Here is an 18,667-nt window from a genome sequence, read left to right as displayed (position 1 = left end):
GACCTCCAGGTTACCTACCCTGAAATGATTCTCCCGAATGGACCCTTTTGCCACATACATTCTGCTGTTCTCTGCTTTCAACTGTTCATAGAAAGGCTCCTCCAGAATGAAGCTGTCAATAAGGTCACAGCCAACATAGAGGTTGTAGTTCTCCCCTGTTACTTGCACAGTGAGGTTCTTCCACTGCGAGTCAGCAAGGTCCACATCTTCCAGGGAAATCACGTTCTGGAAGCCATCCACCCAATAGATGAGGTCCAGGGTGTTGGCTCGGCCATTGGAAATTATCTCAAACTGCCTCTCACTGATGCCAGGACCCTCTAAGGCAAGGATGGTGCCTCTAGATTGCCTGTCCTGTCTCAGGGTGGCTGAAAGGATAAAGCCCTCATTTTGCCGTATGAGTTTGATAATCTTTTTTAACTTCTCTGGTTTAAATGGAGGTATATGGTCAAACCGAATGAAACGGTATGCTGGGATAGTGGGATCTGGACCCCGAAACAATTTTGCTCCAACTGTCTTTCGGTTTATGTTACTGATTTGAAGTAAATCAAAGGTATTCTCCTCTTCCTTCTCACCATCTGAAAAAATTAACAATGTGTGACAATGTGACTACAAAAAGTGTCTTAAGAAACAATTCTGCACACTATACTTAGTAACTGAAATTATACGATGCACATGAAGATCAGCAGAGAAAACTTGGTACTCTCCTACCTCCACAAAAATAACTGCTTTACTAGCATGCAAGTGAATAGTATTTTCCATCTGTCATTTTCATTTACATGAAACCTCTCTTCTTTTATGTCTGTCAGTATCAATATTCCATCACAGAACTAAACATATGACTATATAATTTGTAGCACTATATAATACACAATTGTACATAATGTTCATGAATGAACTGTATATGTCTATGCACAGATGCATGTAACGATGTAATCAGTAGATATTTTTACATATATAAATGGATAAGGAAGCTGAGCCAAATTCTGTATTTTGACTATCGGCTAACAAAAATCAAATTATGAGAAGCCATGTGGCTATGTGACAAGAGGAAGCTAGAGATGTGCATTTTAAAGGTTCAGGACAATAAATCAGATATATATGAGGACCTGGCACTGTGCCAAATTACATTCTACTTATATTTGGTCTGTAGAGGTTTATTTCTTTAATTCATTTTTTTTTTAAAAGTTAACCCCAAGTGATTCTGTTTCTTGCACAATACATTTATACTGCAGATAAAAGTTGAATAGCAATTACTTCCGAGATTATATACATTTCAATCAGTGATTTCTAAAGAAAAAAAAATATATTTATTAAAAAAGTCATATATGTTTACTGTGCCTACTGTATGTCAGGTAAGGCTATTTCTACACCAAGTTTTAGCTTTGTGAGTTAACTATATCTAGCTAAGAACTTACCTTGAGCATCTGAGGAAACCCAGAGGGTTATCAAGACAGCAAGCCACAACAGCCCACTCCTCTGCACCATAACTCCTATGAATAAACCAAAAAGAAGTATTAGGGAAATAACCTTTATCAACTACAAATATTTTAATTTGCCTTAGGACATAAGCAGAATTCTCATTATACACCCCAACTACACATAGGAAATCAAATTCCTATCTTTTTTGATTAATGTCATGCTTATTCATTACTGATGCCAGAAGTGTAGTGGCATTAAATGAAAGGATGAAGAACTCTTGACAGTAAGGCTCCTTTTGATGTAAACGACCCTACAAGGAGAAAAAAAAAAAAAAAAAAAAAAAAAAAAAGGCCACATTTTTTCTGCACATTCTTTTTGTCAGGTGGCATAGGGACCAGATGATACTGCATGATATACAGCATATTAGTAGCTACAACTTTAGATCACAAGGCTGAAATTTCTCATTCAGATGAAAACCCCTGCAGGACAACGGGACCTCACTAAATGCTACTTTTAATCACTAGGGATAGTTTTCATTCAGTGTCTTTTCCAGTGTCTTCACACAAACGCCTCTCTCCTTCTCACGCACATATCACTACCCATTCCTACAACCCTCTGTACCCAATCATAGCTGGAGAAAGTGACTTCCAACGCGATGCTATTTTCGCCCCGCGGCGCTGTACGGCGAAAAGCCACGCAGCTGCATCTCCACGCGCGTGTGCTCTCACGGAGCAGGCGGCACTCGCTTGGACGTGCAGACACTCACTTCACACACCCCTCTAGCTCCAGCACTCCCAACGCTGTGCACGTTTTTGGAAGCACTCGGGAATACCACCTTTGGCTGTCAGAGACTTTTTTCCCGCAGCTCCTCTGATTTCTCGCGTCTCTTACCATAGAGAGGGCTGCGCTCACCGGGGATGCGCTTTACCTGCAGCACCCCTCACACCCAGCACCTCCCCGTGGGACAATGCCCATATAACCCCTGTCCCTGCCCCAGGTCGGGTCGCCTCATCGCCAGCCTCCAGGCTCCGTATCCCAGCGCGAAGCCCACCGGAGCAGCCCCCGGGGGTGCTCCTCAGAGGGGCACGGCACCCAACGCCTCACCTGGCATGGGGGGAGCCGACGGGGCGAGGAGGCTCTGCCTGCTCCGGGGGCGACGCCGGCGGAGCTGGGTGCGGAGCGGGGCGCGGAGCGGATCGCGGAGCCCAGCCGCCGTCGCACGTCCCTCCCCGGCCCCGCGCCCAGCGCCGCCGCCTTTATGGGCTGCGGGCCGGGCCCCGCTGTCAATCAGCGGCGCCGGGGCTCGCCCCCGGCTCGCTGCTCGGCGGCGGTGACACGGCCCCCCCTCGCCCCCTATCCGCCCCCCGCCGCCCCCTCCCCGCCGGGCCGCCCGCTCTCGCCTACCTGCGAGGCGGCGGCGGGCCCGGCCCCCTGCCCCGCGCCGCCCCGCGACCGCCCTGCGCAGGGGCGGGACGGGAGGCGGGACGGGCCCCCCGGGGCGGCGGGGAAGGGGAGTAAAGGAGAGGCGGCGGGGCTGCTGCGGAGCCCCCGGGAGCCACCGCCGGGCCCCGAGAGCGGCCTGGAGCCGCCGGCGGGGCCTCCCGAGCCCCGTCCCCGCGGGCGGCGGGCGGGGAGAGTGGCTGCGGCCCCTCCGGCCCGGCCCGGCTCGACCGGGGCTCCCCGGCACCTCGGCGGCTTAGGGCTCGGTTCGTCGCCAGCGCCGAATCCTCTCGTTTTCATCCCCTTTTTAAAAAATATTTTTACGTTACGGCGGCAGCGCAAAGGCTGCCTTGGGCACCGTCCCCCTCCTTGTTGTCAGGCAGTAGTTTCTCAGGTGAACCCCAGCACCCCGGCCCCTCTTGACTTCCCGTGGAGCACTGGTTTCTGCTGACCTCAAGGAATTAAGGCTTTCTTCTCCATGCTTCTTATGGAGGGAGCCATCCCTCAGGTTAACGTGAGCACACGAGAAGTCTCAGTGGTGTTGCGCCCAGTGAGGAAAACTGGAAAGTGGCTCCACAAGCAAGGTCTCTTGGCCAAGCAGGTCGCCCTGCTGAGGAGCAGCCATTGTGCTGCAGGCACCACGCTCTGCGTGGAGCAGGAGAAGGAATCCCTGCGGTGTGTCCACAGAACCTGCCCTCAAGCATGGAAGTTTCAGAAGGCCAACAAGAAGACTAGGACCACCGCTGCAGAGGCCCAATCTGGGCTTGCACAATATCTGTGGAAGGATCTTGTAGCTGATGAGAAGAGGCATGGATTTGGGCTCTGAGAGGTGTGACGAATCTGGAGAGTGGAGCCCCATCAAGTGTTTAGGTGGATAAACACCACAAATATTTTAAAATAATAATAATAATAAAGATACAGGAAAAAAAAGCATAGAAAGCCATCAACTTTCTCATCGCAATTTGAAATTCCAGTAGAAAAACACGTTGCTCTTTCAAACTCAGAAGACTTCAAAAGGCTCAATCTGTCACTAGAGCAGAAAACGCCAATGCAAGCATCACTGTCTTGCATTTTGCCATGGAAGCTCCTTCCAACTTGGCTGGCCTGGGCTTTGCAGGGTAGTGGGAGCCAAGGAACTTTCCCCTTTCTCACAGGGTCCAGGGGACTGAGCCAAGCTAGGAGGGAGAGGGCTTTTTTGTCTTCCTAAGACATTTGGTTTTCAGTTTTGCGAAACCTCAAGAATTTAAAAAACTAGCTAATGAAGTTCACAAAACCTCAAATTCTACTGCGTTTACTCATTCCCCCCACTATATTAAGAGTTAGTCTTTATATATGTAGCTGTGCAATGTGTTTTCCACAGGACTTTGAACAGCACTGGCACAACTGTAGTCTGGGTTCACAGTTGGATAAGAGAGGGCAGCAAAGACTTTAAGAGACTAGAAGGTTTCTGAGATAATTCGGTTTACTATTGGTACATTCATATAAGAACACTTTTTACAGTGGAAATTTTCAAGTCAGTAAAAAAGTGCAAAGTTAAGAGATAAATTTTATCATGATTGCTTTTAACCAGCTACCACATAATAAAACTCTTCTTTCCATCTTTGTGGGCGTTGAAGGAATGAAAGATTGATAGCATATTGTTTCAAGCTGAGTGATTTATATATAGGATGATGACCTTTGAGACGACAGATTTGCTTCTGTTCTTTCCATGACTGTGAAAATGCTCATTGCTTACTTTTCCCTGGCCACCTTTAAAGAGGTAAACATCATCTTCAGTCTAGGATTCCTGACAGAAAGACTCACAGCAATGAATGTGCAAGCTTCTTTCCCCAGCTAGACAATGTATACATGCAAACGTTGGAACGTTCATGTTTCTCAATCTACCTGCTCTTTAAGTAGAGTCTGAAAATGAGCAATGATAATTACAGAGATCATAAAGTCAGATTTGTTTACAGTTAGGAACACTAGTGAACTAACATTCTCATATGAATGGTTTCCTTCATTGTTTTACCTTTCTTGTGTTTTACTTCAGACTGGCCCATCATACATAAGCACAGGTACTTAAATTCTCATTTCTCTATGACACCTGTGTTTCCCTCTTTCTGTCTTCTTTTTTTTCTTTCTTTTTTTTTCTTTCTTTTTTTTTTCCTTTTTTTTCTTTTTCTTTTTTTTTCTTGTCTTTGTTTTTTCTTGTTTGTTTCTTTTTTTATTATTTTTTCCTTCTGCACCAGTCTTAGGGACTACCATTTTGGATCGTGTGAGCATCATGTAAGCATGCATTACTGAAAATCACTGGGGAATGGCAGGACCCCAGTCAGTCTGGTTCCGCACTGTCTCAGAAAGAACTGTGATGGATCTCTATCAAATAATTCTAGTTTTTGCCAAAGAGTTTATTGCTGACATTCTGTCTTAGCTTACACTAGGGCAAGACCTGTGCTTTCCTGCATTAGAAGAAATCCCACTGAAGAAAGTGGAATATGCTGTACATACTAGAAATTGTTGGACTACTTTTCTGACAACATTGAAGATGTTGTGGAACAGTGCCAGAAGATGAATTCCATGACTTTTGCTGGGTGAAGTCCTGATCAACATTTCACCCCACACACAAAAGCAATCCCACTCAGTGAAATGAAGCTAATTGCACAAATATGTTGTAAGAGTCCTTCAAGTCTTATCCTGCAGTCCTGGATTTTCATCTGATGCTGATAAAAATTCTGGAACGCTGTCCGACTGGCATGATGAATTTTTCCCAGTAGCTTCAGCAGAGTCAAACATCTGAAGAGAGAGATTACTTTGATGAATGCCACAAGAGCTTCTAAATTACATCACTGATTTTGAATAAACTTTATTTTTACCGTAGACTACACATATGTAAAGTAGTGGATTTTATGCTTTTTTTTAAGTTTATGAGGTAGATAAATGAACAATTCCTAATTTAAATTTTTGAAAGCTTTAGATAGAGGTTTCATGTTTCATGGGAAGTACTTTTGGTTAGATGAGTGCACTTACTTTTTTCACGGGAAGTACCTGAGGTTAGATGGTTGCACTTACTTTATTTCCATTATCCAGCTTAATTCATAGAAATAACAAAAAAATTAATAAGATCATGCAAAGATAAATTGCCATCATTATCATGATTATCATAATGGCATGGATTAGCTCTTTTAGTGCCTTTTTTAATCTGTTGTACATATTTACACCAGTCAGAGAAGCAGAAAGGAAGAAGGTTATAAGGCTCACCAACAAACTAAAGATAAACTTAGGACTGTTACTTCTGTGTCTGCACATAGTCTTTTGTTCACTGAGGCAGCGTCTACCCATGTCTTAAACTCTTCAACATCAGTGAATATCAGATGCCATATGATAGTCTATTAAGTCTTTGTATAACAGCTACGATATTCCCAAAAAGGTAATTTCAAAGACCCTATATGTCTAAGATCATGGTTTTGGTGAAAATCACATGGTACTGCAGTTCCATTGAGAATAGTAATACAACTGGCCGTTGATTTAGGCTGTACAGAATATTTCTTCACCGCTGTATATAGTGTCATATAGACATACCAGAACAAGAAGACAGCAATATGAGCAGTCAGATAGATGTTTGTCAGCACTGGTTCTCCAGTGTTGGTTGTACAGGAAAAGAGCTACCTTTTACAGAAAACATCGACTTCCTTCTGTACTCCAGATTAAAAATAGTAACAGGAATTGCAGGATAATTTCTTGATTTCTTGTGTCATTTCCACACAAGTGAATTAATCTCATAAATGCAATTATTTTCAGAAGCTCAAAGGTGAAGTATTGCCCCTGGAACAGCTGGCCATTTCTGAACAGCTTCTTAGTGATACCAATACAAGAGTAGTGGGGTAAGACTCCATGCCTCTGCTGTGTAGGTTAGATTGAATGCTTCAACGGTACTTGAAATCTGTGTACCCCTGGGCTTCCTTTGCAAGTACTTCTGGAGCAGCTGTGGTTTAAAGTTCTGTATTTCTATTAACGTAAGATCCATGAAATTCAACATGAAAATGGAGACTGCACTTTTTTTTTTTTTCTGTGATAAGGCTTGATTTTCATAATTCACTTATAACAGGGTTACAAAATGAAAACAGATGACTTGAGATTACTGATAGGAAGAAGGACTTGGGTGGTTCCTCAGACAACATGCTGGAAGTGCTCCAGATAAATGAAGGTATTTAACACCAGAATAAATTACACAGGGGACAGTGAATTCATCTAGGATGAGGAAGATTCTTGACAAAGCTTTATGTATGGTTTAGTTTAAGTTCTAGTGCAAAAGTGGTCAGAATAAATGGACATCATCACCAGATACTTCATTTTCTTTTATATATATGTGTGTGTGTGTGTAAGTTTTTATTCAGAGGGAGAAGTATTCCATTTCCAACCTTCTTTAAATAATTTCCAGGTATAAAAAACATCCAGATGGAAGTGCTAACGCCTTCTGTCAGGTGAAACGGCCTTGGGCTTTACAAGTTCCAGCTAGTATACTTTTTGCAATAATCTTGTCAAAGAGGGAAATCTTACTACCACCCATTCATTTACAAACCTAGTCTCTACTCAATGAAGGGCTTACACTTAAAAGCACACTCAGTGGTGTTAGCCAGACAACTTTGAGTTTAAAACTAAACACATGTATGAGCATTTTGCTAAATTGGACCCTATATTATTTAACTAATATCCCACAATAACTTATGGAATAAGCAGGAAGTGGAGCCCTAGACTTTTAACTCAAAGTCAGGAACATAAAACAGGAAACCTTTTTTTTTTTTTTTTTTTTTTTTTTTCCCTATTTTTACAGTACAAAAGACAAATTTTTTTCTACAAAGAGTTAAATGTGTCCTTAACCTTTTTTACAGAATGTTGGTATTCTTTCCCCTCATATGAGCTGCTGAACATGGTAGGGTTGCCAAATGTTTCAGTCTCCAAAACGGAACATTCCCCTACCAAGTGCAATGCAAATGAGCTCTGAGAAAATGCTCATTAAATCCCACTCTGTTGCTCTGTGGTCTAAATAAATAAATAAATATTTTTACTGGTTTCAGAACAGATTTGTTACCCAAAGATCTGTTTTTAGTACAACTTTGTTACACACCAAAGGTATCTCTATTTTCAGTTATAACAGGAATAGAATACATCACTGCAGCATTGACTTTTAAATAACTATGACTGACTAGCCTTATTATCTGGGCTGTAATATTATCATTCTTATTTTATTTGCTGTCTTGTGCTTTCTGTATATCAAATGGAATTCATTTTGACATATTTACTTATGTTTAAAGATAGCCCAAATCTCAAAGCTTTTAGCCAGTGATTTAATCCATATTTAGAAGTAAAACACACTGAAGTTAGTAGTACTTTTAGCTTTGAAGCAAATGAATACAACTAAAACAATAACTTCAGTGGTTCAGCCCAGATATAAGAATTGTCCAGGTGACCAGATGCCATTAATTTCAGCAGGTGAGAGAGGGGGAGTCTTTGAAGGCCAAGTGCCTTCTCACCTATTTAAGTGAAACAAAATACTAAACACTTCCTGAGGTCTTCACATGTTTTAGCGAACATTTGTATGATCTCACTCTGAAAAGGATTTTTATTGGAGACTCATGTTTGTGTTTCATCAAAATCATGTCAGCTCCTTGCTTACCCATACAACTGTCCCATGATGTTCAGGTTTTTCCCACTGTTACATGTGGTGACTGTTGTGGGCAACCATTCTGTAGGAACTGTAGGTAGGAATGGGACAGGAGCCCCTCTCCTGGGTAGACCTGAAGCCCCCATGCCCAAGGTTGCTGCCTCTTCCACACTCCCTCCCTCCACCTGGCAAGGCCCCTGGCATCTGCACCCTTCCCCTTGCCCTCCATTTTTCTGTAGGTGCTGCAGCTTGGCCAACATGAAAGTGTGGTCTGAGCAGGTACAGTGCATTCCTGAAACAAGGGGCTCACAGATTCTGAAAAGACCAAGAGGCAACACAGGGAAGATAAACTGAATGGATGAAAGCCCCAACAGAGCAAGAAAAAACATACTTAAAGAATTGAAATTGATTGCAAAAATAATTTGAAAGGCCACAGAGAACAGTCTGGAGGTTCGATATCTCTCCATGTGTGCAAAACTCCCACAGAGGGAGCCATGGGTCCCACAGGATGAAGTGAAGAGATGAAAGAAAGCAATTCATGAAACTACTACAGCTGGCTGTGGGACTCTAACTGGGAGAAAGAGCTTCATTCAGCTGCGGCCTGATAATGATTATGATGATTAAAGCTGAGCAAATAATTCCTATATATATATATATTTATTATGAGTTTTGCCTCTCTTAAGAACATCTCCACACAGACCAAAGCTTCCCCTAAACACATTAATTATTTGGGTGTGCTTGTATAGACATTTCTTGCATTGCTGGTGAATATCTAAAATACAAATTATCTTGCTTAGCTATGAATGGTCAGAGGAGTCAAATGGCAGCATTTCATCTCCCCAGGAAGCACACCATCACTTCCCTAACAAATACGTTGGCATACATTTTTAAAGTGTGGACTCCCATAGTACTCATGCTCATAAGCATCCAGTTTGCTTTGCAGTGGCTCCAAAAGCCATTGTCCAAATAGAATTAAATCAGTTCAAAAAACCTTTGAAGTAGTTCAAAGGAGAAGAAAATCAGTTTTGCTGTTATGAATGTTCCTTGTTCCACTGTGTCTGTCTCTGGTACTCTTAAAAAGTGAACAGGGAGAAATTTGCTCTGATTATAAACATAGCCTACTCAATCTGACATGGTTGTATAATGACATGCTGGGGAAACTGGAGCAATGGGAAAAATATCTATTACCGCATACAGCAGAAACAAAACAATGTATCTCCACACTCAGTAATCCAGCTGATATTTGTTGCAGACTGATCTTTTGTTATAAACTGGTATATTTTTCTACACTCTTAGGATAGACTTTCACAACAGGAACTTTGCCGGTTCTTGCAAGTTATCCGCTATTTCTTTTTTTATTAATTGCTTTTTAGTTGTAATTAGTTCTTTTTCACTCTTTTGAGTAATTAAATGGCTTCATATTAGTCAAAAGACCATAAGGAAACTGAAATTTCCACTAGTGAAGTTCACATGATGTTCTGATAATGCATTTGTATAAGTGTGTGCTTGTTCAAATATGTGTCCCTCAATGCAGTATCCCTGGAAGCTAGCTGTGTTATGCTAGCTTAGAGATGATGAAATTCAGACCCAGCTTGGGTAAAAATGTGTTGCTTTACTTTTATTTACTTTGACTAATCATGTACTGCATGTTCACAAATTACACCATGAGCTTCCTTTGGTAAACTTATCTTGCTTTTGTCCAGTTTTCTCTCCATCGTTCCTTATTCTTGGTTTTGGTGTTTACTCTAACCTCTGTGTATTACTGAGATCTTATTTGCTCTCTCTTCCCCTGTAAGAAATACTTTTACATTAATTTTCCCCATTTCCTGTGAGACTGTCCCAGATGAGACAGGTTCACTCAAATTCTTTGCTACTGGGTTTGGAAACTCCTATGCCAGTTTCTTCAGAGCCCTGGTACAAAGTTTATTTGATTGTGTCAATTTAAGCATGTCATACTCTGAGCTTTTCTATCATCTCAGATGTTTTTGTTCTGCTTCTATATTTTTTTTTCCTTTTCCCTTTTCCTTTTTTTTTTTTCCCTTGTGTTTAAAATTGCTATATATATATATATATTTAATATGAACACAAGAAATGTATATAGTTTTCCAGTCAAATGAATGATATAAATACATGCACTTCCTTACTTGGTATTTGCCAATGCACGTGTGTCCAATACCCTTTCATAATCCTAACATAGTGCTGGATGTGTTGTTCACTTAATTATCACATCATCGCCCTTTAAAAATCTTCGTTAAAGTCACTGTTTCCTTTGGTGTCACATTTCATTGCATTAAGATATGTGTTCTTAAGGGAGACCACCTAATAATTTTGTGTAATCTGAAATTCTCAGCACTTTTAGTTTGTAGTTTCTGGTACATACATTTACTGAACAAAATTGTGTCAAGAAGAGACCCTTATAGGACCTTTCTACATTACTGGCTCCTCAGTCACAGACAGTTTCTTTTTCAGCTATTACTACAACCACAACAATTAGTATGATCTATTTACAACTTATATGATCTACTACAACTTATCTGTGTTGGATCTACACTGAAAAGATTCTACAGAAAATAACTGACAAGCACTTAATATACATGATAACAGAAGACTATATTTTTCTCAGAAAATCATTTCATGATTTTCTTGGTTCTGCTTTCAAAGAAAATTATATTTTTGTCCACAAGCTAATAAAAATTCTAAAATTCTAATACATGCAACATTGTTGAATTTGTATGTTGCAATCAAGAAAAAATAAAATATTTTTATTAAAGTATTTTTGGTATTTGGCAAGATCTACTTCTTTCTATAGGGTATGTAATATTTCTTACTTTTCTCATGAAATATTTATCTGATAGATTAGTCAAGCCTGAGAATATTTCTATATTTTGAGGTGGAAGATACCCTGAAAATCTATGTAATTTTAATTACTTACTATTTTTCCTGTTACACTTATTTTCACAAGGAGATGTTGATGGCTTTGTACACACAGATATTCTTGTCTCTTACTAAAAGAGAACTTGCTGTATAAAAAAGACTATGGACTTATGGAGTAAGAACTGCCCATATAGAAAATAACAAGAGACCATATTTTTTTACTAACTTTCCTACTAAGTGCTCTCTTGATATTAAGATAGAAAAACTCAACCATATTTTTCCTGCAAAGCAAATAGTGTAACTTTGAGAAATACTTCTGTTAAATTATACAAATACCATATTGTATTAGTCATTGTTCAGCTTCTTGCTCCTTTTGGGCCCCAGAAAGTCTGTGGCCACTTGGTATGTAAGGATGGCAGAGTGAATTGCCCAGCTATCACTTTGTGAGTCCCAAATGAATTGAAGATATTTTTACACATAACTGGCTATATATCTTCCCTTATTCTTTCAGACATCCACAATGATAATAAAATACAATTGGCTCCCACATTCAAAAGTAACTAGTAATTGTGCCTCTTTTTTTTTTTTTTTTTTTTTTTAGCTATCCAACGCACAGTCAGAGTGCCTTGTTCATAGAGAACAAGTCTATGAAGATACAATTCTGTAATTCATAGGAAATAGGCTTCTGTGTGTGGTTAGTTTTTCAACATCTTTATAGAATACTGGAGGGGAAGTGATATTCCTACCACTAAATTTTGTATACTAGATGAAATATAACAGAGTTGTTCTTTTTAAAGGCTTTTAGACAGAGCTAAAATAATTTTTCCATATGGCTTGCAGAACACTACTCTGATAAGATTTTAATAGGCAGTCTGTAGCCCTGTTCAGGTTTGATCTTGAAGAAACATTTTAATCAACTATGAAACAGTTCTCTTCAGACAGGAAGTAAGCAGCAAGATACATCCTTTGCATCAGCCTCTTTGACTGAGAACTATAGCTATGCTTCAGTTACACTCGTGTGAGTCCTCATGACGCCACAGAAAGCAAAAAAATATAAAAGTTAGATATTTAAAAGTTATTTATTCTTTGCATCATCACAGATAGATAACTAAATCCTGTTTTGTTTCCTTTATTAAATTACTCCGTTCTCTCTTGTTGCTATGATTTTCTCAGATTCATTTCCAGTATATGTAAATTAGCAGAATATTTGGAGCATGAATAGTTGCATGTATATTTTGTGTGCCAAAATTAGAATGGAGTTCATTTTTTGTAGGAAAACATATTTTTAGTATAATCAAACTGCCTGGCCTGTGATTAGAATTAGTATTTCGACCTCCTGGACTATAAAGCGAACTTACACACCATCTCTACAAGAGTGGATTTCACTCTGTAAATGGAAATGATGCAATCTCTTTACCCAGACTGAGATTACTTCTATGCGGTGTCAATAACAAGGGATATATGGACAATGGAGTAGGATACATTCAGCCAGCTACTGCTTTCAACTACTGGTCTCTTAAACCACCTGCTGAGGAGAGCTGATGCACATAATCAGAAGACAAGGCTATTTATGCCGTGTGGCCGAAGTACCCCTTACAGAGTTTTTTTCTCAGTGCTGGAGGATAAGCTCACCTTTTCATCCTATCTTCCTGATGTGCATCACCCCATCATGGACAGGATGTGGATTTGGGTCATATATCTCTCTGTTGTTGTGTGTTGCTTAAAAGACTGCTATGAAATGATCAGAAGATTGACAGCTTTAACACATCAGACAGAAACAGTAATAATTAACTGTGCAGTCCTTGGTCATTGTAGTTCAAACACTGTCCACAAGCTTGAAAGATATTTTGGCTGATGATAGTGTTGTAGCCATAGGTACTCAAGTTGTTCATTGCAACTATCTCAGTTAAGAGGATGTCTTTCATCTTTCTTTTAAACACACAATAGTGGTTTCTGCTCCTGTTAGGACACAGTCTGACCTTATAATATAAATCTGCAGTGATTAGTTCTGCCAGGAATATCAGTAGCTTCCAACTGTATTAAACATATGGCCTCCAAAAGTCAGATCCATGGAAGAATGTCTGTGTTGCCACAAAACAAAATGATCTCAGATTATTTGTTGGGAAAAAAAAGACAATGAATACTCTTTTCTGAGGTTTGGACTGGTTAGAGTGCTGATTTTCTTAGAAATTCAGTCCCAGATATAATTAAAAAGTCATCAGACTTCTGCATCACAGAAGTCTGTGTAAGGATGAACACACAGCCAAAAGGAAATGTGTTTAAGAATTTTCATAACACGAGGCCAGTGCGAGATCTTTGATCTTTACTGGATTGCTTTATAGACAACCTATTTCACAACTGCGTTTAGTCATCTGCCTTCATGATAGAAAGCAGATTTAGCGTATGCTTGTACATTGTAAAAGAGGTAACCAGGTCATGGCATAGGACCATGTCAACCAGAACAGTGTTGTCTTATGGACATTCCCTGATTAGGCCCATTCTACAACTTCACATAAATTTACAAAGATGTTAAAAAGGACTCTATTCCAGGTTGGGGGAAAGAAAAAGAAAAAAAAAAAAAGAAAAAAGAAAAAAAAAACTCCCCCCCCCCCCACTATTACAATGAGGAAAAGGTGATCTACTAGAATTTTAACACTTATGTTACTAAAGAAGGAAAGATGTGAAGTAGGAAAGAATTCCAATTATGGTGGGTCATGAGCTGCTGTAACTATAAAAACTTTTCTCACTTAACTTAGAAGTTGGTTTTACAAGACTTAGATAGTCTTACATTGACTGCATCTACAGTTAACACAGAGATATGGACATTTCCAGAGGGTGACATCTCCTCTCCTAAAAGGAAGACTAAAGTAAACAAGATCTGAAGGTTCTTACCAAAGACAAAAATTAACAAAACATGGACAATGGTGCAGGTTATAATGACAATAAATGTCAGAGATGTCAGAGTTCACACACTGTTTTGATAAGCCTGAAGCATATATATATATATATATATATATATATATATATATATATATTCCCTAGGTGTTACTGTCTATCTAACTTTTCCAAGGTCCTTTCACCCTTTTCTGCTTGAAGCCTCTATGAAATAATAATTTATTCTTTGATTAGCAAGTTGCTACTTGTCCTCCCAAGGTGAAAACACAAATGTGGAAAGTAGAGCTACATAAAAACAACAGTGAAGACAAAAACAAAGCATTCTTAAACTCCAAGAGCGAATAAATGAATAAGGACCTTGAGTCCATCACACAGAGTCACAGGAAGATAGAATGTGCTAAATTCAGGTATAGATCTTGATGTTTAAATCAGTGCTGGACTCATAAAAGCAAGATCTGGCAGGGGAGTTGATTTTTCATTTACCTTCTGAGCTCTATAACAGCAAGATAGGCCTTCAAGACAGTCAGGCTGGTAGCATAAAAGGCACAAGTTATTCCACGTCTTGTACTCACACCTCATTATGCAGAAGTTCACAGAGTATTATAAAACCCATTGAAAAAGACAGAGATGATCCAACCTTTGGATAAATTATATGAATTCCTTCATATCAAACCACATTTATCCAAAGGTTGGATCATCATACAGACTTATTCCACAGGTTGCAGACAGTGTGAGAAGCAGTAGCTGAGTAGTGACTCAGGTTTTGGACAAGAACAGGCCTACACTTCCCTGTGGATTTCACAGTTATTTCTGGGAGCCACAGACCCTGACACCAAGAAGTTTAAATCTCCAGTAAGGGTGCTAAAGCTATCTATGTCTTCTCTGCCAAGCTGGCTTCTTTCCTGGGCATCCTTTCTATCTCTTTTGCTGCTCTACCCTCACCCTCTCTCTCTAACCCTCTCCCCTTACCTGTCCCCTATATGTGACACCAGTCACAAATCTCCTCCTCCCTGCCTTCTTCTCTTGCCTAGTCCCCAAATCTCCTGTCCTTCTCCCGACTAACATTACTTTTCCACTGATTCCCCTGGTCTCTGCTCTTCAAAATAGCTCTCAAACTGTGTTCTTGCTGGTCACAAGTCAGTCTACTTGCTCTTGCTCCTCTCTGCTCACACATGCAGGGCCCAGGAAACAGAGGCCTCTCAACTGCCCAAGACCAAGGCAAGCAACATCAGCAGTGTCAGAAAAGAGCCTGTTTAGCTCCAAAGTCCCAGGGAGTGATATGCTCTGTGGCTTTGTGAGGCTGGTGTGTTTGGAGATAGCTTAGGGTGGCATTGTTAGGGACTAAGGTGCAGTCACTACTGAGACAAATAAGAAATAATCTGGAAAATTTTAAGAAATATCAATGAATCTTCAACAGCCCAAGTACAGTTGCTAAGTACAGTTGTTTGTTCCACAAAATGGGAAGACTTTTGATTGAATTTTGAAATATTATTCAAAAAAATGAGGGTACAAAGTCTTCTTTAGAACAACTTTTGAGTTGGGGAAATCAGATGTAAGATGGGCCCATTCTAACCTCAGAAATTCATAAACAACCCTTCCAACTTTTTTTTTGTTTGTTTTCTGAAACTTCCTAAAAAATAAGCCTTGTGACTGCCTCGAAACCAGAAACTTTTAGTTCGGAGTATCAGCAAGGGAAAAACTTAAAAGCCAATAAGAGAATCAGGTAGCCTTAACCTAGCGGTGTTGTTATTTGCACTGCCTGTAACATTCCTATCATATGTATAGCAGTTGTTACTGGATACCGTGGTATAATCTCTAAGTATCAGATTCACTACACTGTCAAATATTAAGCAAACAGAAGAGATTTAGTAGGAAATAGAATTTGACCCTCACAGTGTAGGAATGTTCTTAGGAAGGGAGGATCAAGGATATTTTCCTAGTCAGGCCATAGTCTGTTGAGTGATTATTCTAACAGGAATTTTATATCTACATCTCTGACAAGTCCAAAGGGTTGAAGATAAGTGATGTTGAACAAAGAAAAGAAACCTTTAATTTACTGATTCATATTAATTTGGAGTTACTTTATGGACACATGCAAATTGAACTGGAATAAGTACAGTTTTCTAAAGCTGAAAGAACAAAGCAGAAACCTCAGAAAACACACAGTTCATGCTTTGAGCAGGCACTATGAAGATAAAATGTGATGCTCATTTTATAAGCCTCTGAAAGTAGAAAGAACTCCTGCAGGAAAACTTCAACGCTCCAGTAAAGCAGCATGCATAATTAAAATAAAATAAATAAATAACAAAATAAATGAAATGAAATGAAATGAAATAAAATAAAATAAAATAAAATAAAATCTCACTAGATAAAATGTAGCTGATCTTTTTTTTTTTTTTTTCAGGCAAATTTTACATGTCTGTTTGATATATTTTCGTGTCAGTTCTATGTATCCATTTTATGCAATAGTTCTCTGCTAAGAGTAAAATTTTGGGGGAAAATGTCTTATGGTTCTTACACCATAAATATGAAGATTTTCTGTTAGTTCTCTCATCCACAAAACTTTAGAGATCTCAAATAACAACTGTTAAACTGTATCCTAGACACAGCCATGAAAAGAGCTCAACTTAAAGTGGCGGCCATAAGTAACTCCTCATTACAGTTGTGTTTAGAAGGAAGTGTGAAGAGGTCACTAAAACTATACATCAGTCTTGGAAGTCTCGCCAGGAAAACACGTATTTCTGGGGCTGACATGGCAGCATGTATTTTCTCAACATATGTATTATATTGGAACAAATACTGTTGTCCATTCTCGGTTTTTAATCAGTATTTACTCAGAAATGTCACTGAATTCAAGGGGAACAGTGCCAACATAAAGACTGAAATACTGTTGGGACTGACAGTGGTTTACTGTTTAAAAGATGACTGTTCCAAGTACTCTGGTTCTGAGTTCTAACCAGTCACACAATCATCAAAGAAAATTTGCATCTTAACTCCAAGTTCTTTCAAGTCTATCTAGAGTAAAAATGACAAACAATGGAAAGTTAAAAGTATCTAAATAGTGAGAATACAACAGTCCCCTGGGTGTTATGTAATGCATATTTTAATTGGGGGAAAAAGAAAACAAAAATGGTATTGATATTTATCATAACTGTGTGTTTATATATTGTGGTTAGCCAACTGAGAAAAATATCTCCATCAGCTATTTCCTTTCTCTGTCGTAGTTCGTAAAAAGCCTTCTGGAATATTTTAGATGAGAAATATGAAACTGCTTTTTTATATATTCCATTAGAACTCTTTACCCAGTCCAAAAAAGTGGTGGAGAATATGTTGAATGGGAAGTAGGCTTAGCTAGTCAAATGCTGGTTGGCTTGTGTCAGATATCTTGGACAAAATCTTGACAACCTAGCAGGAAAAAAGAAATTAATATATAAAAACATGGACTGGTGGAAGAATTAAAGCCGTGAAGCATTCTCAGTAATATGTAGGAGTTCTACTACCGGTGGTGCAGCCATCTTTGGCCAATGAAGTAGAAAGAGCATAGCACAAGCACATTTTTTTCATTGACTAGCTTTTTGGATTTGGCTCAAAGAACAGTCTTTACTGACATGCAGTGAATGATACTGTAAATGACGGCAATAAAATTCACTTCACTTTCTCCTTGCTTTCTGCATGAGTGATAATTGTAATGACATTCTCTGTCTTTGTTCTTTTGTTCACTCCTTGAATTGCTGCTTGTAAATGCCAAGTTGCTTTGCACCTGATTGATCATAAAAAAAAATAAAAAATCTCTACTACTCAAACTTAGGAAAGAAAATCATCTGAGGTTGGTTCAATGGAGGAGCACAGAGTTCTGATAGGTTGTGTGTTATTTCCCTGACCTCTTCCCTTGCATGTTATTTTTTTAGGATTGCTCTTGACTCCTTTTCCTCTCTCAGTCCTCTGTGTCATGGTGGTGGATCTAATTAAATGTTTGAAATGAGAAGAGTGTGCCTGCCGTGAAATAAAACAATGCTTTTGGTCCTGTACATCTGCACCATAGTATTTGTTTTATTTCTCATTAAACATGTAAAGTAAATTGTTTGACTTTGAGAGGACTCCCCTACTGGCAAAATGATGATATGAAGAAATGACACTTGCAGCATCTCAGCTCTCCTTAGATGAGATCCTTCTTGTTTGTTCAAGCCACTGAATTTGAAAATACATAAAGGTAGATCTTTCTGTTTCCCACTTTCAGACTGAACTTCATTTGTCATTTCTCCAGTGACTGTGTCAAAGTTCTGTTGATTTACTACAACAGAGGAATGCACCTGATGTGCATTTCAATAAAAAAAAAAAAAAAAATACAGATTTGTTTCCTGCGAACCAGTAAACGATTTCAATTCAGGTACCATT

At 39.3% G+C, this 18,667-nt stretch overlaps 1 protein-coding gene across 2 annotated transcripts in view; it reads right to left on the bottom strand.

Moving 5' to 3' along the window:
- Positions 1 to 2,845, bottom strand: part of THBS2 (thrombospondin 2) — a 32,932-nt gene extending 30,087 nt beyond the window's left edge. Inside the window, exons 1-3 of one of the 2 annotated variants that reach the window (XM_035322161.1) lie at positions 2,824 to 2,845; positions 1,416 to 1,490; positions 19 to 575 (exon numbers count right to left, since the gene is read on the bottom strand). In XM_035322161.1, coding sequence (XP_035178052.1) covers positions 19 to 575; positions 1,416 to 1,485 — 627 coding nt within the window. In that variant the 5' untranslated portion in view covers positions 1,486 to 1,490; positions 2,824 to 2,845. Of the gene's footprint in view, positions 1 to 18; positions 576 to 1,415; positions 1,491 to 2,523; positions 2,766 to 2,823 lie in introns of those variants that run through there. The other variant, XM_035322160.1, reaches the window with a different exon arrangement.
- Positions 2,846 to 18,667: the final 15,822 nt, after the last annotated feature.

The sequence above is a fragment of the Oxyura jamaicensis genome, chromosome 3, assembly GCF_011077185.1.
Source record: "Oxyura jamaicensis isolate SHBP4307 breed ruddy duck chromosome 3, BPBGC_Ojam_1.0, whole genome shotgun sequence".
Taxonomy (NCBI): Eukaryota; Metazoa; Chordata; class Aves; order Anseriformes; family Anatidae; genus Oxyura; species Oxyura jamaicensis.
Note: the sequence above shows the minus strand (reverse complement) of the source record. Positions and strands in the feature narration are given on the sequence as shown.